Source organism: Podarcis vaucheri, assembly GCF_965113315.1.
Source record: "Podarcis vaucheri genome assembly, chromosome: 16".
In the NCBI taxonomy this organism is placed as follows: domain Eukaryota; kingdom Metazoa; phylum Chordata; class Lepidosauria; order Squamata; family Lacertidae; genus Podarcis; species Podarcis vaucheri.
The window spans coordinates 32578787-32603510 of NC_138754.1; the positions used below are offsets into that span (position 1 = coordinate 32578787).

At 43.8% G+C, this 24724-nt stretch overlaps 1 protein-coding gene and 1 long non-coding RNA gene across 8 annotated transcripts in view; one reads left to right on the plus strand and one right to left on the minus strand.

Annotated features, from left to right (window-relative positions):
- The first annotated feature begins 109 nt into the window (after positions 1 to 109).
- LOC309521223 lies at positions 110 to 7136 on the plus strand. Its single transcript, XR_014214580.1, has 2 exons — positions 110 to 604; positions 2560 to 7136. It is a non-coding gene; the product is annotated as an uncharacterized lncRNA (long non-coding RNA).
- GOLGA3 (golgin A3) overlaps positions 3162 to 24724 on the minus strand; it is a 53309-nt gene continuing 31746 nt past the window's right edge. For 6 of the 7 annotated variants that reach the window (XM_082203004.1, XM_082203010.1, XM_082203009.1 and 3 more), the window contains 10 exons: positions 24228 to 24444; positions 23488 to 23631; positions 19566 to 19763; positions 18394 to 18510; positions 17481 to 17620; positions 16144 to 16276; positions 15412 to 15534; positions 14937 to 15101; positions 12079 to 12242; positions 3162 to 8046 (listed from right to left, as the gene is read on the minus strand). In XM_082203004.1, coding sequence (XP_082059130.1) covers positions 7839 to 8046; positions 12079 to 12242; positions 14937 to 15101; positions 15412 to 15534; positions 16144 to 16276; positions 17481 to 17620; positions 18394 to 18510; positions 19566 to 19763; positions 23488 to 23631; positions 24228 to 24444 — 1609 coding nt within the window. In that variant the 3' untranslated portion in view covers positions 3162 to 7838. The remainder of the gene's footprint in view (positions 8047 to 12078; positions 12243 to 14936; positions 15102 to 15411; positions 15535 to 16143; positions 16277 to 17480; positions 17621 to 18393; positions 18511 to 19565; positions 19764 to 23487; positions 23632 to 24227; positions 24445 to 24724) is intronic. The other variant, XM_082203005.1, reaches the window with a different exon arrangement.

Below are 24724 nucleotides of genomic sequence, written 5' to 3' on the forward strand. Positions count from 1 at the left end.
CAGGAATTTCAATCCAAAGGAAAACGGACGAGGGAGCATCAGAAGCGATACCAAATCGCATCGAGCCACGTCACGGGTGGGAATGTTGCCGCGGCGCATGATGGGAAATGAAGTTTCCATCGGGAGTCCGGCTGCGGCCTTGAGCGAGGCGCCGCCCCCTTAACCCTAAGGCTAGAACTGCGTTGATGGGAGGGAGGGAGGCCATGTGCCATACACATTCCCAGAGACAGACGGATTGCAAAGTGCCACTTTTAATTTCTTTGTAATTTTATGTATCGTTTTACAAGTTTGCACAATATTTGGCCGAATACAAACCATAAATTTATCATCGACTTCCCTTCTCCGTGGTTCATTTTATTAAGCCTTTACCACTGCATATGAAAAGGGGGAAAAACTGAACTGCTCCTGGTCCTTAGAGGACTCTCAAAAGCCCGGTGGAGTCCGAGAGTTCCCTGCGGTCGAAGATGTAGAACAAACACAGCCATGGCTTCTAGTGTCATACTTCCGAATCGTTTTTCTGAGTGGAACAAAGGTGGAATGGAGAAGATCTGTTGGGTGGTTGATTTCTAGTGAATTTATATTAGTTTACCTTCTTCCATGGAAGGTAAGACTGGAAGAAATTTAAAGAATATTTAGTGAGATACTATAAAATAATTAGGAAATCCCTAGAAGTAACAGATTAGGCTAAGGAATAGAAAAAAAGATTAATAATAAAGATTACCATGGATGACAATTAGTAAGGTCAAGAAGTTTGTAATGAAAGAAGATACTGATGTTATAAATATGAAATTGGGAACTGCTAAATATGTAATAGGATGAAATCCAGATTGGAGGGTGTCAAATAAGTCTTTTAGCAATGTAAATACACCAGTTTTTATGTTGTGTCAAATGTAATGATTTTCTTTTGTGTTTTTGTCTATGTGTTATAAGAGAAAACTAATAAAAGTTTTTGGAATATCTATCTATCTATCTATCTATCTATCTATCTATCTATCTATCTATCTATCTATCTATCTATCTTAGTTTACCTTAGTCTGTAACCATCTGCAAACTGCCTTGACCTAGACAGGAAGTACTTAATAAAAGTTGCTACATTGAAGCCTTGCTGGCTTGATAGGATTTTTTCCCTTGACAGAATGGGTTGAATGGGAAGGAGTGCAATGTAAGGCTGTAGTACCAGCGATATGTACCCTAGGTGGCGCTGTGCGGTAACGTTGATTGGTCAAAGCTTGACAGATCATTTTGACAGTGTTTTGTACAAAGGTCTACCCAAGTTATTGAATCAGTGGTGCTTCTCCTGTGATCAGTTGGCAGTATCGGCTGCCCTTATGTATGGGGGCCGTGTAATAACTAAGTTATTAATATTAGCCTAAAGGGTAAAGGGACCCCTGACCATTAGGTCCAGTCATGGCCGACTCGGGGGTTGCGGCGCTCATCTCACTTTATTGGCCGAGGGAGCCAATAAAGCTTCCGGGTCATGTGGCCAGCATGACTAAGCCGCTTCTGGAGAACCAGAGCAGCGCACAGAAACGCTGTTTACCTTCCCGCCAGAGCAGTACCTATTTACCTACCTGCACTTTGACGTGCTTTTGAACTGCTAGGTTGGCAGCAGCGACCGAGCAACGGGAGCTCACCCCGTCACGGGGATTTGAACCGCCGATCTTCTGATCGGCAAGTCCTAGGCTCTGTGGTTTAACCCACAGCGCCACCTATGTGCCAATGTTAGCCTTACCTTAGGGTAATAGCAGGTAAGTGTTCATAACAAGCATGTTATGAGGCAACTCGTGGTTTCCTTGTGTGTGTAAAGCCTGGATGGGGTTACAGAGTGCTAATACTGTAGTTTTCTGTCTGCTTCCTCCCCACAGGTGTGACATTGCTAGAGGCACTAATTGTTTTTCCTGTTCAGAACAAGTCTGGGCACATCCTAGTGTTTGGCATAACCATTTCTCTCAGGCTTGAGCCCACATCCTTGCTGATAGCAGTTGTGAATGTGTGTTTTTCCTTATCACTGTTCTGCGGGTAGTTATTTTGTCTTGCTTATGTAACCCTTTTCACAGAAACAAAGGAGTACAAGCATGGCTACAGAACACTTTAGAATCTATAGTTTTGATTCCCTGCAATAAACTAGGACTTGGACCATAGTGCAGCTGTTCTTCCAATGGCATAACTGAACATTACCATATAAAATTCCAGAAGGTCAACCCTCCCCACTTCCCTCCGTTTAGAACACATATTCTAATTTTTCCATATTTTCTTTTTCAGTTTGGTTTTAGTATACTTCACACTGCTCAATTTATTCTAATCCTGTCAATGTTTTAATATCTTTACAATGATTTTTCCAATTATCTACAAATCTTTTCCAATCTTCCTTACAGGTTCTTTCATCCTGGTCTCTTAATCTACTTGTTAAATTAGCCATTTCTGGCAGTTGATCTAGTTCTAGTGTATCATAGCTGGGAAATTCACCTCTAGCCAGTTACCAAAAGAACTTTGATAAGGTTCCATTTAAAGCCCCTTCTTTGAAGTTGCCACTTCATTATTGCTTTTGCTGTTCTGCAGGATGTCATCATAAACCAGTTCAGTGAGAGGAACAGAGGTTCTGGTGCCACGTCTCATCCTCACAGTGATATGATCCTACTGATGCAAGAACCTTTGAATTGAGAATTCAATTATAGCCCACCCAGTAGCGTAGGTAACCCAGGGTGGTGTGTGTGTGTACAGTCAGCACCAGGTGGGAGGTGGCAGCGTAGGGGGTCTGTACTGCAGCATATTGGCTGCTGTGTGTCAGGGGTTGGGATTCTGGGCAGCAGGGGGAGCTTGAGGGCAGACGCTGTCTAAAAATTTTTTTGAACTTCCTAAAAAAAGTTGCTATGCCACCCTATTTTTAAAATACATATACTGTAGCTTATAAAGCTTGGATAGATACTCTTAACATCCTTCTAACTTTCCTTGTTTAAAACAGGGAACTGGTAGAATTTCAATCCCTAACTTGATCTTGGACAGCTCTCCATTCTTCTGTTGTCTTGGTATACTGACCTTCATCAGCTTGTGGGTCATCTTCCCTGTTTCCTATCCTTTAAAATGTGCTTCTAGTTCTTCGAAATTTGCTGTTATCTTGAATCACCCCCTCCCCATTTTACCATAAAAAACAATGGAGACACTTTTTATGAAAAATAGTTTATTGCACAAAACCTGTTCAAGAACTTTTATGCACATCCTAATTATGTTTTTCATTAACATGCTTTTTAAAAAGGTCACAGTCATGAATCCTTAAGTCAAAAACTTCATAACTCCACCCTTGTTTGGAACTCCAAATTGAACATTGTTATGGAGGTGATGCTTTTCCTTATCAACACAGCAACTGATTGAAACCTTTAAGATGTGACAGAATATGTATGAGAAAATTCCGGTATTATTTCTTCAAATAACTCTGTGCAGGTCCATTCAAGGCAAGGCAGGTTTTCATAGATAATTTCCTAGTGGCTAGAATGATATGCGCCACTGGGACATAAACCATCTAGTTCCAGCAGGTTAGCATTAACATTAACTCTGAGTTTTCAGGAGGAAGAGTAAACAGATCAGTACAGTGAGAGCCCTCTTATAAATAGAGTGACAGGGATTAACTGTTTTTAATTGCGTGTCTATCACATCGAAGGAGGATTTGATACATTTTGGTTTATAAAGATCAGAGTTATCTACCTTTAATGCTCTCATGCTGATCAGCACACCTGCTTATAGATACTCCCACAAGTACTGAATTGTACATACTGAAGAAGCAGTAATGCGCAATACATCCAACATGCATATGTCATTCTAGAAAACTGCTTGTCTTTACCGAAATAACAACAACATTTTCCTGATAGGAAAAAAAGAACATTGTCCTCCACAAGGAAAAGGAAGAAGTGTGTTAACAGAGTACCCAAGTTTCCAAACAACTTGGAAGACAGTGGAATTAACATGTGACATTCTGCAATAATGCAGACACTCAATTTAGAGAACCATAAAATGTGCCTTTTTCTTTTTTACTGTAACACTGAAAGACTGCAGAAAATCCCTCAAACAATGCTCGAAAAGGAATGCTGAAGCTTTTTTTAAAAAAAAAACAACAAACAAACCTCTGCAATATTCAGACAGAGCATTTTTTGGCTTCTTCCCCATTTTGCAATGAAAAATATACCTTAATAGGTATTGACCTCTAGGGATGAAGAAGCCAACAAAAGCAGCACATTCCAATACTCTTATACACTGGATCCCTTCAAGATGATACTTCTGATCTCTAAAAACATGCCAGTGTTAACTGAGGCACCTGTCCACTTGGCTAATCTGTGGTTTCTCTGGAAGCTTTTCCTTGAATTATGGATTTAAAAGACAGCACCTTTTAAAAAGGGCACAGTCTCTGAAGACAGAGGGTGAGAACAATAAAAGTTCTGTAATTAGGTTTGTTGCTAATTAAATGTGCTCTCTTTTGCTCTCTCAAGTTTAGACCTATTTCCTTCCTGGTCAAAATGGCATGTTAATAGTAGATATAAAGAAGGGAGGGGAGATGTCTTAAAAGAAAGGAAGGAAGCATTTTCAGCTGGGAAATAAGAAGAGAAATAAGATTTCCTTTCCCAAAGGAGAAAGACATACAAGGCTACATACTGCTTTATGAATATACAATCTGGTTTCTTTTAAAGAGCTGGTCAGGAATTGGTAAAGGCCTGAAAGAGGTGTGTTACCTAATTTAGTATTTAACACATGAACAGAAGTTGCCAAGATTTATAAATACGAGAATCATTCCTGTAAATAATACCGTGTGCTAAGTAGAACAGCAACATGAAAATCCCACTGGTGCAAATTGGGGAGCTGAATATATATTAATCATTACATAGTATTACCTTTGGTGTTTAAATACTATAGAATTTCTTCCTCTTTAAGTTAGCAAGTACATAAGCTTCAAGATTGTGAACAGCAGCAAAAAGAAATCACTCATTACTATTTACTCTGCAAAATAGACTTACTGGTAAAAGCTATTAGCATATCCGGGTTAATCAATAAAGCTTTCAATGTTTCGTCTCGATAACAGTTTGATTAGTCTTATAAAATAGTCATTGTCACATTAACAGAAACAAAAAACATTTACATTTTAAAAGTACCTTTCCTTCATATACTATATGCAAATATTAAAATGTTTTACTGCAGTTTCAAAATTATGGTTCATAGTATTAAAAAAAAGACGATGGGATGTTTCCAATAAATTATAATCGGAGTGGATCCATTGAAATTAATGGACCTAAGTTATTTATGTCCATTAATTTCAATACATCTGCTCTGAATATGATAAACATTGGATGCAAACCGTAGAAAAATCAAATCTTCAATATGAAGCCAGGGTTGTGGTGAGGGAGGTTTTTCTTTTCTTAAAAGCAACATGGGAATACCATACTCTGTCTCTGATGGGAAGATGGTCTCTGTATGTTATCTGGAAGGAAACCCACAAGAAAACTATCCTTATCCAAAGACATTCCTTCCCCTCAATAAGTTTGTTTAAATTTGAGTCTAATACAGTATGCAGTTTGAGAATGATGCAGAGGCCAAGACCCTCAAAGCCACTTACCCCAGAGTTTTTGTTTTTGCTATCAATCTACGCTGAAAGTCAGGTCAGAACTAAATACTATGGCAATCATGCATCTAGTACCCTGTTTCCCCACTGTAATATCTAATATAGAAATCTTAATTTTTTTCAAAGCTGGGGTCCACCTAACCCCAGCTTGTGACATGGGACGCTTAAAAGAACCCCACCATACGTGTCTATCTTGCTTTCCATTTTGCCTTCCCTGTTTCTCCCCCTTTAAGTCAACTACTGCTAAATGTTGTCACTGGTGTGACCCACCTTAGGGTGGGGCATGATCAGCTGTGGCTCCTGGCCCACCCACTGAAGATCATCAGTCAGTAAAACACACCAACATCACTGATAAGCTGCATTTAATATGGCAGGAAATCAGAGGTTGCCACCATTTTTGGTAGTAGCTAGGTGTACACCATAATGTGATGTCACAGAAGACCAGGGCAGGGTGGCAGTGGCGGTAAGACAAGTAGCTATCATTTTTAAACCAGCTTTGTCTGCACCTTAACTTCTAGTTCCGGACTCTGCAATTGTTACATCCCAGATTTCTGTATCTTTCAGTCAAGACTGCTGACAATCTGTTCATTCTCTAGCAGTATTTTTTCTCTAAAGCATCCTGGGGCAATATTCAAAACAGAAAGTAAATCAAGCCAAGTCAATGTGCTTCAAAACACAGCAAAGGTGGCTTTCTGTTGTCAGTAATGTGTGTGTGTGGGGGGGGGGGTTAGATAAAAAGAGAAAACCTAAGGCATGTTGTTTCAGCCTGCTAATTATAGCTCAGCAGGGTCTATCTGTAAAGGCAGCTACATGAGCACTAGTCTCCTAACTAGTTATTAGACCAGATGACGTTGGACTCCAACTCCCATCAGCCACAGCCAGCATGGCCAATGGTTAGGGATGGTGGGTGTGGGAGTCTAATGACTTCTGAAGGACTGCAGGGTCTGGATCCCTGCATAAGGAGAGGGGGGGTTAAAGCCAACAAACAAGGGTTTGCAGGAAGTATGACATTCATGTTTGAAATATACAGTAAGTAAATTTCTAAAACTCCGTATTTTAGGGGTTGGCTTTCCTTAGGCCCCAATACATACATATATATATATATATATATATATATATAAATTTTCCAACCAAAATATAAGATGCAAAAAAATAATATAACAAAGCAAAAATAAAACCCAACCCCTGGTGATTTGTAACCTACAGAGTAAGTCCACTTAAAAACAGATACTCCAGGACAAGAACAGAGTTGAAGTATTTATATACACCCTGCGCTGGAGGAGTCCTCAAAAGACTGGAACAACAACAACAAAAAAGGTGCAAAATGCATCTGCCAAAGTGAAATCAAAGCTCTCCACTGGCCTTTGGTTGTGGATCCTCAATCTATTTCCTTTGAAGTAGTCCCAGTTGATGCAACGGAACTACTTCAGAGTTGGTGGTTTTGAGATTCATGGCCACCAATAAGTTATTGGTTAGAACTGGTCGTCTCTATCAATCAAGGGTGTGTCTCTAAAACAAAACAAAACAAAACAAAAGGGATTCAATTACCAGCCTAAGGTGTGTGAAAGTTCTGGTTCATATTCTCATGTCTACAGCAGACCAAGTCATTAGCCTTATTTGGCCATTCTGAATTCATATAAAATGTACCATGTGAGCAAGGGGGCGGGGGAGAAATGCACTCAGCTCCACCCACCCCTGTCATCCTTCCACTTATGGAGGGTGAAGCCCTGATGCAGAGAGCTCAATTTAGAACCTCAGTCTCTGGCCCTGATTATGCAATCCACAAATAGAAAAGGCTCATTGTTTCAAACCTTTGCCCTACATGAGTCTGGGGGTGGGGCGGGGGAAGGAGCTTAGTGTGCCCAACCCTGCTCGCATAGCTTTGCATATCAGCAAAATCCTCAGCCTTCTATATGATTTTTTTTACTAACAACAAAAAAAGGTTGGAAGTGGTGTAATGAAGCCCACATTCCTCTGCAACAAAAGTCACTTTAACCACTTCTGAACAGATGAAAATGTCTTACTGGAGACCAAACATCACATTTTTTTTTCCTCCAAGACAGATTAAAATGTATTTTAATATAGCATTATCCTCAAATGTTTTGCCTCTGACATTTCCCCCCCCTACTCAAAAGGAAGAACAGATGGAGATCTCTAAAACTTGGTTTCAAATAGGGCTGATGAACATGTTTTACATACTTCGAACAGCTGTGAAGTGAAGCAGCAGGCGAAGAAGTCACTGCATCGGCTCTTCATTTCCCCCAGCACTTAGGTTATTATCCTTTAGGTCTACAACGGAGAGGCTCTGGTTGCCCGTCGTAGTTGCAGCAAAGTTAGATGTAAAGTCCGTTAGTTGCCCTTCTATCTGGGTCCATGAAGACATCGATTCATGGACTGTTATCGTATGCTCTTCCATCTGACGCTGAAGGCTGTCCATCTCCTGCCTTTGTTAAGCAGAAAGGAGCAAAGGGTGGGATAAGAATGTAATATGAGCCCTAATGGATCAGACCAAAGTCCCGTCTAGTCCAGCATCCAGTTTTCCACAGTGGCCAAGCAGATGCCTCCAAGAAGCCCACAATGAAAACAGCAACCCCGCTCTCTGTTGCTCAGCAATCAGGATTGAGTGGCAAACTGACGCTGAACATGGAAATTCTGATTTGTTGTTATCATCTATCGCAGGGATGTCCAACAGGTCGATCGTGATGTACTGGTGCAGCGGTTCTCAACCTGTGGGTCCCCAGATGTTGTTAGACTACAACTCCCATCATCCCTGAACTCTGGCCTTGCTAGCTAGGGATGGTGGGAGTTGTTGTCCAACATGATCTGGGGACCCACAGGTTGAGAGCCACTGTACTGGTAGATCCCTGCGAGGTTTTGGTATATTGCGGTCGATCTGTGGCTCCCTTTCCTTAGCGTCGCTAAAACTGACTCTTGCCCTGGCCTCCATTGTTGTTTGATCTCTGGAAGGGAAGAGGAAAAGAAGCTTTCTCTGTGCTGCTGATTTAATCCAAAGCAATTCCTTTGTGAGTGACTTAAAAGGTAAAGGGATCCCTGACCATTAGGTCCAGTCGTGGCTGACTCTGGGGTTGCGGCGCTCATCTCGCTTTATTGGCTGAGGGAGCTGGCGTACAGCTTCCGGGTCATGTGGCCAGCATGACTAAGCCGCTTCTGGCGAACCAGAGCAGCGCACGGAAACACCGTTTAACTTCCCACCTATTTATCTACTTGCACTTTGACGTGCTTTCCAACTGCTAGGTTGGCAGGAACAGGGACTGAACAACGGGAGCTCACAGGGATTTGAACCGCCAACATTCCAATCAGCAAGTCCTAGGCTCTGTGGTTTAACCCACAGCGCCACCCACGTCCCTTTGTAACTTAATCCCCCCCAAAAAGCTTTCTTTAACCCCTAAAAAAAAGCTCAACAATTTGGAGCTGAACCCTTAAAAAACGGGGGTAGATCACTGCCAGTTTTTAATTCTGAAAGTAGATCGCAGTCTCTTGAGAGTTGGCCACCCCTGATCTATAGCATTTGCAATTCTCCTAAGTGCCACTGTTCTTTACATAGCAAAAATGATACCACCCACACAAGAGAAGTATCAGCAGCCTTCATGGAACACTAAGGCTTGTGGAAACACAAAGCCTCTTGGGGAAGGGGAGGAACCAAAACTATCCAATGATTACTAAGAAGGCTAACTTGTTTGGGTGGGGAGACAGAGGGAAAAGAAATGGAGTACCCCAGGAGAGGTTATGGCTGGCTAGCAGGCGCATTGGAGTACTCTAGCCCTAGGCCACAACGTTTGGTTACAGGTCTCTCTAGTCATCAGCATCGGCAGACTTATTTTCCATGACTTGGGTTTAAAACGAGGAGAAGACAATCTAAGCTGGTGGCCATTGCCATGCTTACGGTAGAAAATTCCAGAAATTAAGTTATGTGAAGGTTGTTATTTGGTTGCCCTTGAACCTAGTGTCAGTCAGTTTTCATTGGATGAAATAATGAAGTCAGAAGGCAAGACTGACTTGAAGGCTGAGTGGCAGCTAGCAGTATTTCCACAAGGGGATGGGTTTATATCACAGGATTCACAAGACTTCAGGAAGACACATTTCTGGCTGTCATAATGCAGACTTGAGAGAGATTACAGATCTTTATCATCTATAACCTCTCTTAGGTCTGCACTGCGATGGCCAGAAAACATGTCTCCTATATTAACATCTATATTATAAGAAAAAATACAGGTTTTCCATTTTCACAATGGTAACGTACAAGAGTCTATATCACTTTAATGGTAGTGTTAACAAGGGGGCAGGAAACCAACTTTAGAGGTGTAGTGTGGGGTAGTGGTCAGTGCTGAACTAGGACTACTCAGTCATGAAGCTCTCTGGGTGAGCTTGGGCCAGCCAAATGCACTTCACAGATTTGTTGCAAGGTCAAAGGTGAAGAACTGAAGAGAACCAGGTACACTGCCTTGAATTCTTTGGCAAGGAAAGTGGGATATAACGTATTTTTTGCTCTATAAGACTCACTTTTTCCCTCCTAAAAAGTATGGGGAAATGTGTGTGCATCTTATGGAGCGAATGCAGGCTGCACAGCTATCCCAGAAGCCAGAACAGCAAGAGGAATCGCTGCTTTCACTGCGCAGTGATCCCTCTTGCTGTTCTGGCTTCTGAGATTCAGAATATTTTTTTTCTTGTTTTCCTCCTCCAAAAACTAGGTGCCTCTTGTGGTCTGGTGCGTCTTATAGAGCGAAAAATATGGGGAATGTAATAAATACAAGACAGACACTGTGTTGCAGGGATAAACCTGTGGCCCTCCAGGCGTTCTTGGACTCCAGCTCCTATCAACCCCAGCCAGCGTGACCAAAGGTTTGGGATGATGGGAGCTGGAGTCTAGCAACATCTGGAGGGCAAAGATGCCCCTTGCCCTGCCATGTTGTCTATTTTGGATTGGACAGGATGACTCCTTTGGCACCTGCCTTGTTGGTATTTAGCAAGCGAAAAGAACAGTATCAAAAAAGCAGAACTGGGAGGAAAACAAAGTGTTAGGTAAGGAGGTAGAACTGAATAGTGACAGAGGGCAATGTACATGGCAAGGAAAACAATTACAGTGGTACCTCGCAAGACGGAAAACCCGCTAGACGAAAGGGTTTTCCGTTTTGGAGGCGCTTCGCAAGACGAATTTCCCTATGGGCTTGCTTCGCAAGACGACAGCCCATAGGGAAATAACGGGGAAGCGCAGCGCGTCTTCCCCACTGTCCTCGGACCTCTTCCGAAGCCGGGCGGTGGGGCGGGAACGCCTCCTCCCGCCGCCGCCGGGCTTCGGAACGCTGCTCCGAAGCCGGGCGGTGGGGCGGGAATGCCTCCTCCCGCCGCCGCCGGGCTTCGGAACGCTGCTCCAAAGCCGGGCGGCGGGGCGGGAACACCTTCTGAAGGCGGGCGGGGGGCGAAAGTCTTTGTCCCCCCTGCCTGCCTTCCCAGGGGCTTTTAAATCGCCCCAGACAGCGGAGAAGTCCTCCTCTGTCCCGGGGCGATTTTAAAATGCCACCCGCCAGCATTTTAAGATCGCCCGGACAGCGGAGAAGTCCTCCGCTGTCCCGGGGTTTTTTAAAATGCTGGGGGTGGGAAGAAAAGCCCTTGTTCCCCCCCCCAGCCTTCAGAAGAGGTCCGGGGACAGACTGTCCCCGGACCTGGTCTGAAGGCGGTTTCCCTAGGAACGCATTAATTGATTTTCAATGCATTCCTATGGGAAACCGTGCATCGCAAGACGAAAAACTCGCAAGACGAAGAGACTTGCGGAACGAATTAATTTCGTCTTGCGAGGCACCACTGTAAATTGTACAGATAGAGACTTCTACATTTAGAATCACAGAGATGGAGCACTTAGCCTGCAATCCTAACCATGTCTACTCAAAAGTAATTCTGAACCAAACATGTCTGCAGAAGTGGATCCCATTGTGGGACTTACCCCTTTGTACATATGTCTGGGATTGCAGTTCTAGGAGCGCTTTCTTGCGAGTAAGTAAGCCTCATTGAACACTCTAGGACTTACAACTCTGAGCAAGCATGCATAGGATTGCGCTGCTAGAGGAGCAACTGTATACTAAATGGGAGTGAATAGAGACTAGTTATGTGCTCATTAAAGATAGTTGTGTCTCTGGGGGAAAAAATACAAAACAAGAAAAGTAATTCTGAACTCCAAAGCAAGTGTGAGTAGGATGGCAGCCTTGGTCTCTAACCCAATATCCTACTAGTTGTCATTTGATAATAATATATCTTAAAAGAAAAAGAAAGAAAAAGAAAAAACCCCTAAAAGCAGAACATAATTATTGACATATTTCCTACACAGAAGACCTGAGCATTTCAGACAAAAAAAGCAAACACCATCTGTCCATGTCACTGTTCATGAAGCTGCTAAAATACTTATAAGTAGTAATATGCAGGTTTAAATAAAAATACCAGAGAGACAGCAGGATTTTACTCACTTGAGTTGCTGGAGGCAGCTGTTGAGGTTTTTCAAAGGCTCTTTATTCACAGCTGCTGAAGGTTTCAGCAGCTCTTCCAGCAAAGCTGCCGGGACCGGGCAGTCAGGAATCTTCACTGGAGTCACCGGGTTTGAAGGATTTGACTCTCCCTTCAGTGTTTTCCTCTTTTTGAAAGAAGAAACAAATCATTCCACATGCAATAAGCAGCAGCTCTCTCTATTGTGAATACCTGAAGCACAGTTCTTAAGACATGCTTTCCACCAGCAGAAAAAGGTCATTTGTAAGAACTCAATCTTTTACCATGGCAGCAACTAATGCACTGGAACTCCTGCTTAGTGATTTACTGTACTCTTTTCGGCACCTGTTTAGACAAGCCAACCCAGATATCTAGAATGCAGATTTAGTTTATTGCTGGTTTTAAATTTTGAACACCTTAATTAGTTATAATTGTTTTTGCCAATAATATTACTGTCTTTTTTTGTAAGCTGTTTGAGGTTTCTTACAATCAAGTGGTAAATAAATTTTATTAAATAACAGATAGAGGATAGATAGATAGATGATAGATAGATAGATAGATAGATAGATAGATAGATAGATAGATAAAAAAGAACAAGAAGAAAATATTTTGGAATTAAATAGGGCTGGAATCCTGTTCAATTGACTGTGCTCTTTAATAAAGTCGCCCCAGACTGCATAAAAATTGTCATGTTTCCTTTGTGTAGTTACACGGTGAGGCATACTGTGGGACAGGACCTATGGTCTACAGGACAGTTTGGCATGTATGAAGCACATATTTTAATTATTTTTCTCTTTTCCTCTTGCCTTTATATAAACTGCTATAGACCATAACTGCTGCCGATACACTACATTTTTGCTGCTTGTGAAAATTATAATGGTTTTAGCATATACACTTTGACAAAAGTTTGTTGGTGCATTCAAAGACAATTCTCAGTGTTTGTTGTTTTATTTTTCATTTTCCGTAATTGTGTAATTATTGTGTGTTATATTTTTAATAATTTATTTTTTTAAATGACTACGCTCTCACTAGACCCCCAAGTACGGTCAAGACATTTAATCCGCCATGAATGCCACTGTATAAATGGCAGTTTAGATTATTTTATTATCCATTTTCCATTTCCTCCAACTTAGGGCTGTCAGCTTTGAAATAAGCCACAATGATAAATCCACGGTTTGGGAGTTAGCTTAACATCCTGGCTTGTTCCGAAGCTGGTAACAACTGTTTTTCAGTTCATTAGAAGCTTCCTATTTTAATTGCAGCTTGTGAAAGTTCAATAAGCCAAGACAGATGGTTCAAAGCAGCTCATAATGCAATGCATTTGTACTGGGGGGCAGGGGGGGCACACTCTCTCTCTGTGCCTCCTACCCTGTGTGCACAATCCCACTTCACTCAATATACGACAATTACGAACCAATAAAAGCTGGATTCTGTGACCAGTCTAAAATGAAGCACGTCTCAATTTACGTTGTTTCTTCTTTACCGAAAAGACAACAGCTGCTTCTAACACTTCACCAGGCATTTAAGCTTCAGTTAACAGCCATAAATGCCACCGTGTATTTGTTTCAAATAAAAAGCAGCCATTGAAATTAATAGACATTGCTCACTTAGGTCCATTAATTTCAGTAGGTCTAGGATGAGATACAACCAATGGTCTTGCTCTTACAGCTCAACTGTTCTCAGGGAAAAGCCCTTTTCATAGAATCATAGAATCATAGAGTTGGAAGAGACCACAAGGGCCATCGAATCCAACCCCCTGCCAAGCAGGAAACACCATCAGAGCACTCCTGACATATGGTTGTCAAGCCTCTGCTTAAAGACCTCCAAAGTAGGAGACTCCACCACACTCCTTGGCAGCAAATTCCACTCTCGAACAGCTCTTACTGTCAGGAAGTTCTTCCTAATGAATCTTCTTTCTTGTAGTTTGGATCCATTGCTCCGTGTCCGCTTCTCTGGAGCAGCAGAAAACAACCTTTCTCCCTCCTCTATGTGACATCCTTTTATATATTTGAACATGGCTATCATATCACCCCTTAACCTCCTCTTCTCCAGGCTAAACATGCCCAGCTCCCTTAGCCGTTCCTCATAAGGCATCGTTTCCAGGCCTTTGACCATTTTGTTCTGCTGTTGTTTCTCAAGTACCATCAGTTCCTGGGGCCTTGCCTCTTTTGAGCTTAGAGACAAGACTCTTAATTTCTGAGATGGTTACTGGAGGACAATTTGGAAGGTTACATGTATTTACCCTTTTATTTTGGGCAGTAATAGCAACGGTTATCTATCCCACTCCATCCTTGCTCTCAAAGGAATGAAACAGGGATGCATCTTTGCCCCTACTCTTTTCATATACTGTATTTTTCGCTCTATAAGATGCACCAGACCATAACACGCACCTAGTTTTTGGAGGAGGAAAACAAGAAAAAAATATTCTGAATCTCAGAAGCCAGAACAACAAGAGGGATCGCTGCTGCAGCTGTTCTGGCTTCTGGGATAGCTGTGCAGCCTGCATTCGCACCGTAAGACGCACACACATTTCCCCTTACTTTTTAGGAGGGAAAAAGTGAGTCTTATAGAGCAAAAAATACGGTAAATTATTTGGCAGGAAGCTTACCAGTGGAACATACTCACTATCCTAGTCTGTCAAACAAACCCCTGCCAATTCTATTATATGCAGAAGATGTAGTATTTTTGTCTCTGACTAAAAGTGGGCTTGAGGCGATTGCTAAGAGCCTTGGGGAGTTATTGCAAAAAAGGAACCATTACAAATTAATTATGATAAAACTAAGATTATTGTGTTCTCTAGGAAAAGCATGAAATACAGATGAGGATTGTGTTTCTTAAGTACCTTTTTCATCTTTCCATGCTTCAAGTCCAGCTTCAGTTGCTGGTTCTGCTGCAGTAGAGTCTTCATGCTATTCTTGAGTTCAGTCACTTTTGCCTGAAGCGTGATTTTATCTTTTTGAGTTAAGGACAAATCATCCCGAACCATCTCCAACTCTGTCTTGATATTCTAGAATGAAGAAGGATTGTTGGAAACATTGACCTTCTGCGTTAACCAAAGATCATTCCAAAAAAAGGAAAGAGGTCACTTCTTTTAGATGGCAAGCCTCTACCTATCTACTCAGAAGCAAATCCCACTGAGTTCAATGTGCGTAACTCCCATATAGAGTTATAGGATTGCAGCCGTAGTCTTACAAGTCTTATATAATCTGAACTCTGGTGGAGGCTTGGAACACTCATAAACCTTTTTTTTCATTAGCATCTTATTATGTCTCGTAACAGATCTTCCATGACAACTGGCTGACAGTCCAATGAAATACCTGTAAAACGGCTTGTACGCCTTCCAACTCCTTCTGGTTGCGTTGCTCAGTCAAGTCCAACTGCTGCTTCAGAGCTTGGATTTCTCGCTCCTTCTGCTCCACTTCCCACTTGAGATCTTCAACCTAAGAAATGTGGGGGGGGGGGTTGGGGGGTAGTATTTCAAAATATAATTACATAAGAAGCTGTAATACTGCAGGTCAATTAAATCACATTGAAGTTCAGTGAGATTTAATAAAAACAAAAGAGGAGCCCAGTTGGGTCAGACTAAATGGTCTATTTAACCCAGCACTCTACTCTCACTGTGCCCAACCAGATGCCTCTGCAAAGCTCACAATTTTGCATAAAATGTGCATTTGCTAATTTATACATATTGATGCAAAACCTAGAACCTAAAATGCCACAGGAGGAAGGCCGGCAAATTCCCACCCCAGGTAAATTCTTCAATTATTTTGCTCCCAACTCCAAATCAGTCATTTTAAAATTCATTTACTCTCAATTAATTTCCCAAATAAATTCAGTTTGCCCTCAGTTGATCCTATTCATTCCCCCACCCCCGCCATAATCTCTGGATAAAGTAATTTTAAATTAAACGTATTTCACCCAATTGGTGCCCTGTTTAATAACCTAGATTCACCCATCAAATCATTGCCCACTCAGAAAAAGATAATGTCAAATGTCACACCACTAACAATGCCCCTGGAAGCAGTGAATGAGCAATATTGATGCTTCACCTCTTGGTTTTCTGCAGGCTGCTTGCTAAGTTGCTCATCCAGCTGCTTCTGGAGGAGCTGAAGCTGGGAACGAGCTTCTGCCAGCTCTTCCTGGAACTGGGATACTTCTGCTGAATGCTTCCCATCTTCAACTCTAGAAGAAAAAGACAGATTCACATCACTGTGAGGAGAACACAGCTCTCAGACTGCAGAGTCACGGCAAGAACACTGAGGGGAAATAAAATAAACTGTACACGTTAAAGTTAGTTCAATACATTATCAACCAAGGTTGCAATTATTATAGAATGAAAATGGGGGACTGTAACCACCAAAGGCAGGCAAACAAAGGACCACAAAGTAGGAGAACTGCCGAGTTTCTTGCAGTAGGAGGCACAGAGCAATCAGCGGATAGAACTCTTTCAGAGCTGCTTCCTGGGGATAAGGCAGATAGATGCATCCATGCAGCTTCAGTTACCAGCTCTCCATTCTGGCTTCCAACACAGCTCGGCCACCTGACTCCATCCCTTGACCTCCACTTCTTGGGCAAAGTTCTGAAGTTCTTCTGCACTTGTGCAGGCTCCTCCCCGCATAATAAAGGCTCCCAAATGTGTGGAAATCGGTGGGGTAGAACTAGGTGAGATGTTGGGGGGCAGGCCCAGTGGGTTGGCCCCAACTCCCGTTACAGTGGTATCTCAGGTTAAGTACTTTATTCATTCTGGAGGTCCGTTCTTAACCTGAAACTGTTCTTAACCTGAAGCACCACTTTAGCTTATGGGGCCTCCTGCTGCTGCCGCACCGCCAGAGCACGATTTCTGTTCTCATCCTGAAGCAAAGTTCTTAACCTGAGGTAATATTTCTGGGTTAGCGGAGTCTGTAACCTGAAGCGTATGTAACCTGAGGTACCACTGTATTCATCTGTTTGTCCTTCATTCATGGTTAACCCATGAGGAGGCCTTGCAATTCCTCCATATATATATATATATATATATATATATATATATATGCTTTCGTAGATTTTCACGGGTACAGGAATGCAGGTTTTGGTGTCTTCGGGTGTCTTCCCGTGTAAGAGTCGGGGTGTCTGTGCGACGTTTCGACGAGGTCTCACTCGTCATCTTCAGGCTGGTGCTTTCGGCTTCTTGTTACTGGAACAAGAAGCCGAAAGCACCAGCCTGAAGATGACGAGTGAGACCTCGTCGAAACGTCGCACAGACACCCCGACTCTTACACGGGAAGACACCCGAAGACACCAAAACCTGCATATATATATATATATATATATATATATATAGTCCAAAAAAAACAAACTATATATATTTTTAATAGAAATATAGTTTCAGTTTCCTTGTGATACTCACTGCAGTTTGTCCACTTCAGCCTGAAGGGCCCGGATGAGGACTTCTTTGGCCTGCAGCTCTCGTTTCACCTCGCCAAGTTCAAGGGCAGCTGCTTTATAATGACGGCGATTATGCGCTGCCTCAACTTTGACTGTTGCAACCTATAGCAGCAAAGAGCATCAGTGTATCGATCATTCTATCTCCGCCATCCTACCCCATCCATTTCCCTCACCCTTTCGTCCATGTGTGCTACATCTCTGTTTAAGGACCACAAGCCTACAACTAAAGATTGCCCCTTCTCCATCTTTATTACTGGGCACCTGCGGTTTCTCTCTCTCCCCTCCCAGGCTGGGGAGCCTTTGGCCCTCCAGATGTTGCTGGACTACAACTCCCCCCATCCCAGACAACTGGCTGGGGCTGATGGGAATTGTAGTCCAAAAACTTACATGCACTACCATGGCAATCATAGCAAAAACCTGTCATGTGACAATTTTGGCATCCTCCTGCTGCAGATAGAAATAGGGACTAGGGAGGTCTTAGCGTATCAGAGGCCACCCACTGAGCCTGTGGCTTCAGCCAAGATCTGAAATGGAGGGCTTCACAGCTCATTGCCATTGAACCATAATCATGCAACAGTCCTTAATGGCTGCTGCTCATTTATATGCATACCACACACAGGGCCCTCTGCCCAGTTTGCAGGCAGTGACGTAGCGTGGGTTGTCAGCACCCGGGGCAAGGCAAGTAATTTGCGCCCCCTAACCTGTGGATTTGCGCCCCCTAACCCGTGGATTTGCACACCCTAACCCTAACCCCCAGATGTTGTGCCCAGTGCGGCCAGCCCCCCTGCACCCCCCACGCTACGCCACTGTGCGCAGGCAAGTCTTAAAATGCTCATGGTGAAAAGTAACACCCACACCCACACACCAGTTGTTACCTGTTCTTTAAGGCTGTTGACCTTTGTCTTCTCCTTTTCCAAGGCCGTCTTCAAGGCTTGGATTAGTTGCTTCATTTGCTGGTCTTCCTCCTCTTTGCGCTTCAGAACTGCCTGGACCTGGGCCATCAACAAAACCCACAAGGTGAACCCTCCCGATACAAAGGACTTAAAGCTGGTGTCCTTGGGCTTGCTCACTGCATTGGCTGATGATTTCTGAAATCACGTGTGCTTAACTGAGGCACCACATGCTCTTCAAAGCAGCATCATCCTTGGAAAAGTCAACATACCACTTGGAAAAGTCAATGATTCTCCCAAAGAATCATGGGAAGTGTGGTTTGTTAAGGTTTCCGAGAGTTGTTCTGAGACTCCCATTCCCCTCACAGAGCTACAGTTCCCACAGCACCCTGGGAAGAGGGATTGGCTGTTAAACCACTCTGGGAATTGTAGCTCGGTGAAGGGAACAGGGGTCTCTGAACAACTCTTGGAAACCTTAACAAACTACATTCCCCATGGTTCAGATGTACAGTTCATAGTGACAAGGAGCTGTGCATTCAGGACTGTGGGACCAGTTTTGTGAAACTCTCTTCCTGTTGAGGTTGATTTCAAGTCCTTTCCAGCAGGCTTTTTAATCAAACTCTGATTTTATAATGAGTTTTAGCTCATTTTTAGTCTTGGTGTATTGAGCCTCTTGTGCACCACTTAGAGCTGACAGTGATTAAATGGTGTACAAATGTGTGTTTTTGTGTGTTTATCCCCTGTTTTTTCCCTGACGGGACTCAAGGCAGCATACAGATAAAAACAAGAACCACTAGAAAAACGGAATTAAACATTGAAATTATTAAAACTATATACAATCTGCTTTAAACAGACAAATAATTACAATAAAAACAGCACAGCACCAGCCCTTCATTGAAAGCAGTCAGTTCCCAAGTTGGAACAAGAAGGTCTTCACTGGTCAGCGGAAGAACAACAAGGAGGGAGCCAGTCTAACTTCTCCAGGGAGGGAGTTCCAGAGCCTGGGAGCAGCCACCAAGAAGGCCCTTTCCCGTGTCCCTCCAATATGATACATCCCTCCTATGTAATATTCACAGACTGCAGACCAAAATGAATGAGAGCCTAAGGAACTGGAACCGATTTACAGCACCAGCCCAGGCAGAAACGTCTCAGAGTACCTGAAGATTCAGCTGCACCAGGTCCGCCTCTCTCTTTGCCAGCGCTGCTTCGAGGATTCGGTTGTGTTCCCGCAGAGCTGCGTTGGACTGGCCGAGGCCAGTGAGCTTCCCGCGTTCGTGCTCCAGCTCAAGGGAGAGCTTCTTGTTCATCTCTTCCAGTCGCTTTATCTTTCTCCGGAAGCCCCTGGCTTCCTGAAGCTAAATGAACAATAGGAACAATTACTGCAGCCACCACAAGGAATCACTTTGCAGGCTCACTGAATGTCACTGAGTAGCAAACAATGAAGAAACACTATAAACCGATGAAGTTCCCAGACCCTAAAGTCATCTTCAGAGGCCCTTCTGCTCAAATACCTGTCAGATGGCTTCTAGGGAGAGGGTCTTTTCAGTAGTGGCACCTAGTTTTGGAATGTGCTGTCCAGAGAGGCTCATCTGGGCTGCATCAATAGGAGTATAGCATCTAGATCAAGGGAAGTAATAGTGCCACTGTATTCTGCTCTGGTCAGACCTCACCTGGAGTACTGTGTCCAGTTCTGGGCACCACAATTCAAGAAGGACACTGACAAACTGGAACGTGTCCAGAGGAGGGCAACCAAAATGGTCAAAGGCCTGGAAACGATGCCTTATGAGGAACGGCTAAGGGAGCTGGGCATGTTTAGCCTGGAGAAGAGGAGGTTAAGGGGTGATATGATAGCCATGTTCAAATATATAAAAGGATGTCACATAGAGGAGGGAGAAAGGTTGTTTTCTGCTGCTCCAGAGAAGCGGACACGGAGCAATGGATCCAAACTACAAGAAAGAAGATTCCACCTAAACATTAGGAAGAACTTCCTGACAGTAAGAGCTGTTCAACAGTGGAATTTGCTGCCAAGGAGTGTGGTGGAGTCTCCTTTTTTGGAGGTCTTTAAGCAGAGGCTTGACAACCATATGTCAGGAGTGCTCTGATGGTGTTTCCTGCTTGGCAGGGGGTTGGACTCGATGGCCCTTGTGGTCTCTTCCAACTCTATGATTCTATGATTCTATGATCTAGTACAGATTAAAACCTTTCTGCATTCATTTTTTTGTGCTTTTAAAGTTCTTTGCTTTATTTCTGTTGCTGGCTTTATTCAGATGCTGTTTTATACCCAACGCTACCACTATAGTTGGAGGCAGGATGCTTCTGAACACCAGCTGATAGGAACCACAGGAGGAGAGAGTGGTGTTGCACCCAGGTCCTGCTTGCAGTCTTCCCAAGGGCATCTGGAAGGCCACTGGGAAAACAGGATGCCGGACTGGATGGGCAATTGGTCTGATCCAGCAGGCTCTTTACTCACAGGAGACCCACTGAAAGTAATGGGCATGACTTACATCCAGTAATGTCAATGGGTCTTTTCTGAGTAGGACTAAGTTGGATACAACACTAGAATCATAGAGTTGGAAGGGACCCAGAGGATTATCTAGCCCAGGCATCCCCAAACTTGGCCCTCCATATGTTTTGGGACTACAACTCCCATCATCCCTAGCCAACAGGACCAGTGGTCAGGGATGATGGGAATTGTAGTCCCAAAACATCTGGAGGGCTGAGTTTGGGGATGCCTGATCTAGCCCAAACCTCTGCAATGCAGGAATATGCAGTTGTCCCTTATGGGAATCAACCCTGTAACCCTGGTGTTATCAGCACCAGGCTCCAACCAACTGAGGTATGACTATGTTTGTTTGTTCATTTGTTTGCTTCACTTCTTGGTTCCACCTTTTGTCTGTGCATTGCCCAGATATCTTTTTTTTGGCTAAAGGGTGGTACAGAAATATAGCTAGTGAAGTAAAACAATCAAACTGTATTCCAGACTTGTATCCATTTAGAATACTATCACCTTACTTGCCCACATACTTGCACAGCATGGAGGAATTAATTGGTTTTTTCAACCAAGCTTTTCAGGTTGTTTAAATACAAATCTAATAGATGGTTTGGGACAGTCCGCTGTGGAGTTCCTACTTTTTAAATGGGCTGTAGAAATTTCCAGTGTTTTCAACTCAAAAATTATCACGCGTTATAAGAAAATCACCTCTCCCTGGAGGAGGAAAGCAAGATAATGAGCATATTTGTGTAACTGCAGAGTTGAGAAGTGTTGTGTGTAGCTGCAGACCCTGGAGGCATCCTGGTCAAAACAATTTAAGGTACAGCTGTTGCATCAGGTTTACTTCAGCTGATACACCCGCAAATCTGGTTCTGTCTGGACCTGAAGGAGGATGTCCTTACATCATCTGCATTCATTTTGATGTTGTCCTATGCTGCACAGCTGAGCTTCCCGCACGGCAAAACTCACAAATCAATGCCCAGTCTAGAGCATTGTAGTGCCTCATGTTGCACTGGCTATCGTGCATTAACCAGAGGGCTAAGGAATCTGTGAGGCCTTGAACCCATATGGCATTACAACAACAAGCATTTGTACAGCTTTTTTCAGTGTTCAAGATGCTTGACATATACGACGTTATTGTAATGTAACAATGCTGGAAGGCAGAGCAGGATTGCCCCCATACTGCAGAAGGGACTTGTAAAGCATAGATTTGCCAAAGGCAGTGCAAGTTCCCTTGGGCAAGAGACTCTCTTAGCAGGGGGGCCCTCCTGCTGGTTGCTGTTACTGCTGCATATTTACCTTCCTCCTCCTCTTGGCCTGAACAGGCACTCGCCTCCCAGGGGAGAGATAGGGCAGGGAAAAGCACACAGAGGTTATATTCATTTGGAGAGAGCAGGTGCATAGCGGGCAAAGAAGAATAGCAGTGGCAGAAGAGCAAGGAGGCTGCTGGGAAACGGCAGTAGGGCCCTGGTGGAACATGGGCAGTGGGTGGCACAGGGCACCAAGCCGAGGGGGAGCAAAATTGAGAAAACCCATAACTGAGAAGATCCATTTGGGGGCACCAAATTTTGGCCTCGCACGGGGCGCCATATTACAAAAGATTACCAAAGTCCACCCCTGCATGGGCCTTAGCAGGTGCCCAACGCTGTTGACCTTCTGTGCCAGCAATGGCAGAGTGAGCTCATGGCAGAGGTGAAATTTGAACCAGAGCTCCATAGTTCTGGGGTTGAGAACCTCAGGCAGAGGAACCAAATGCAGCCTTCCAAGTCTCTCCATCTGACCCTCAGTACTTTCCCAAGGCCACACACCTTACTGGCCTGGCCTTGAGTGTTTCTGGCTGGAAGGTATCCTTAAAATCTGATAATGCCTCATTTTTGCCTAGATAGAGAGGGGCATATACTGTATACGGAAGTTTTTTCATATTGAATGTTTCATTATTTTTATATACAGTGGACGCTCGGGTTGCGAACGTGATCCGTGCGAGGGGCACGTTCGCAATCTGCAGCTCCCGCATCTGCGCATGCGCAGGTTGTCAGTCAGCGCTTCTGCGCATGAGCAAAGCGCAATTTAGCGCTTCTGGGTATGCGCGACCGCCGAAACCCGGAAGTAACTCATTCCGGTGCTTCTGGGTTTCGGTGCGTCCGTAACCCAAAAAAAAACCACAACCTGAAGCGTCTGTAACCTGAGGTATGACTGTATATATTGGAAGCCTCCCCGAGTGGCTGGGGCAACCCAGTCCGATGGGTGGGGTACAAATAATAATAGTGTTGTTGTTGTTGTTTTTGTTATTTGCCTTCTGTACAAACGCTAACATGTACATTCATGGCTCCACCCACTTTTGCCTCTGGCCCTGCCCACCACGGGCATGCAGGGCCCAGAAGGTTGCCCAGAAAGGAATGTGGCCCTTTGGCTGAGATATATTCCACATAACTGCTGTAGTTCATAGGTCAGTTTCTGCACCAGTCTGCCAGATCTGCCAGACAGATCTAGGCCATTGCTGATCCTCAGGAACTAGTTACAGGCATCCAGCCTACAGAAGCAGCACCACATCAAGGAGATATATGATAACAAGAAGCCAACACAATTACCTCGTCCTCAAGTTCAAGGACTTTCTCTCTGTACTCCTCCAGTTCCTGGCTGGTGAGCGAGATCACTTCTTGCAGTTCCTTTTCTAGAACCATCTTACTGTGGCCGAGAACCTCCAGTTCTGTCTCCAGAGCCTGAATCCTTTCCTGAAGGCGAAAAGACAAAGTAAGTCTAGTTAGGCATCTCAGTTGGGGTAGGAATTCAATTGCTTAAAGTTTGGGTGTGGAACATTGGCCCCACAAGCAACATTAGGCCCCACAAGGCCATTTCGGCGGTGCCACACCCCTTGCCATCATATATATGATATATATGGCTCAGCCAAAAGGGGTTTTGCAGGCCCTGTGCAAAGCACTCAGCAGAGGCTTACCATAAGTTGATCGTTGGGTTGTGCAGAGTCCATCACAAATCACTCTGCAAAATCCAGCAATGAGCTGATCCTCAGAACTTGCAGAGCACTTGGAAAGGCACTCTGAAAGAGCTCTCTAAAACTCAATGATTACTGGGTCTTGCAAACAGCTTCAAGACATTTGCGGGCTGCACATCTGCCCAAACTGTTTGATTTCAAACTGTGCAGCCCCCCCCATGGGTCACCTGATGTCTTCCAGACGTCAGGTGGGTGCCCTCACCCACCAGTGGTCTCCAGTGAGGGAAGGGGATAGACAACTGACTCACTGGGCCAGATCCAGTTCCCCATTCCTGTTTTAAGTGAGTGAAGTTAGGCCTGCTCAGGAATTTTGCTTACTAGGCCAGCCTGGCTGTTTTCACTGTCAGAGATTTGTGCCTTCAACTTGGCCAGTTCTGCTTCAGACGATTCTTTTGCCGAGAGGGCTTCCTGTAGACGGCGACTGAGGATCCCAACTGCATTCTCGTAAGCTTTGTGTTTTGCTTTCATCTCCTTCTGTGCTGTGCTCAAATCTGAGCCCAGTCTTTTCATTTTTTGCTTCTGTTCAGTAAAGGCCCTGAAAGTAATTTTTTTTGAAAGTTATATCAAAAAACTACCTCAAAAACTCCACATTAAGATGAACAAGTAGGACCTCGCTTTCTGGACATTTAAAGGTTCCAGCCAGCTATACACTCTTCCATGATGCAAATAAGCACGTTTCAATCTCAACTTATTCTATGGTTTATAAAAAGTTGACATAATAAACAGGGGACCCGCCATTACAAACTTTCCTGGCCCTGGTACCAGTCTGATCTCAAAAAATGTAACCTGGAGAGCATTTAGAAACATCCTGAGAT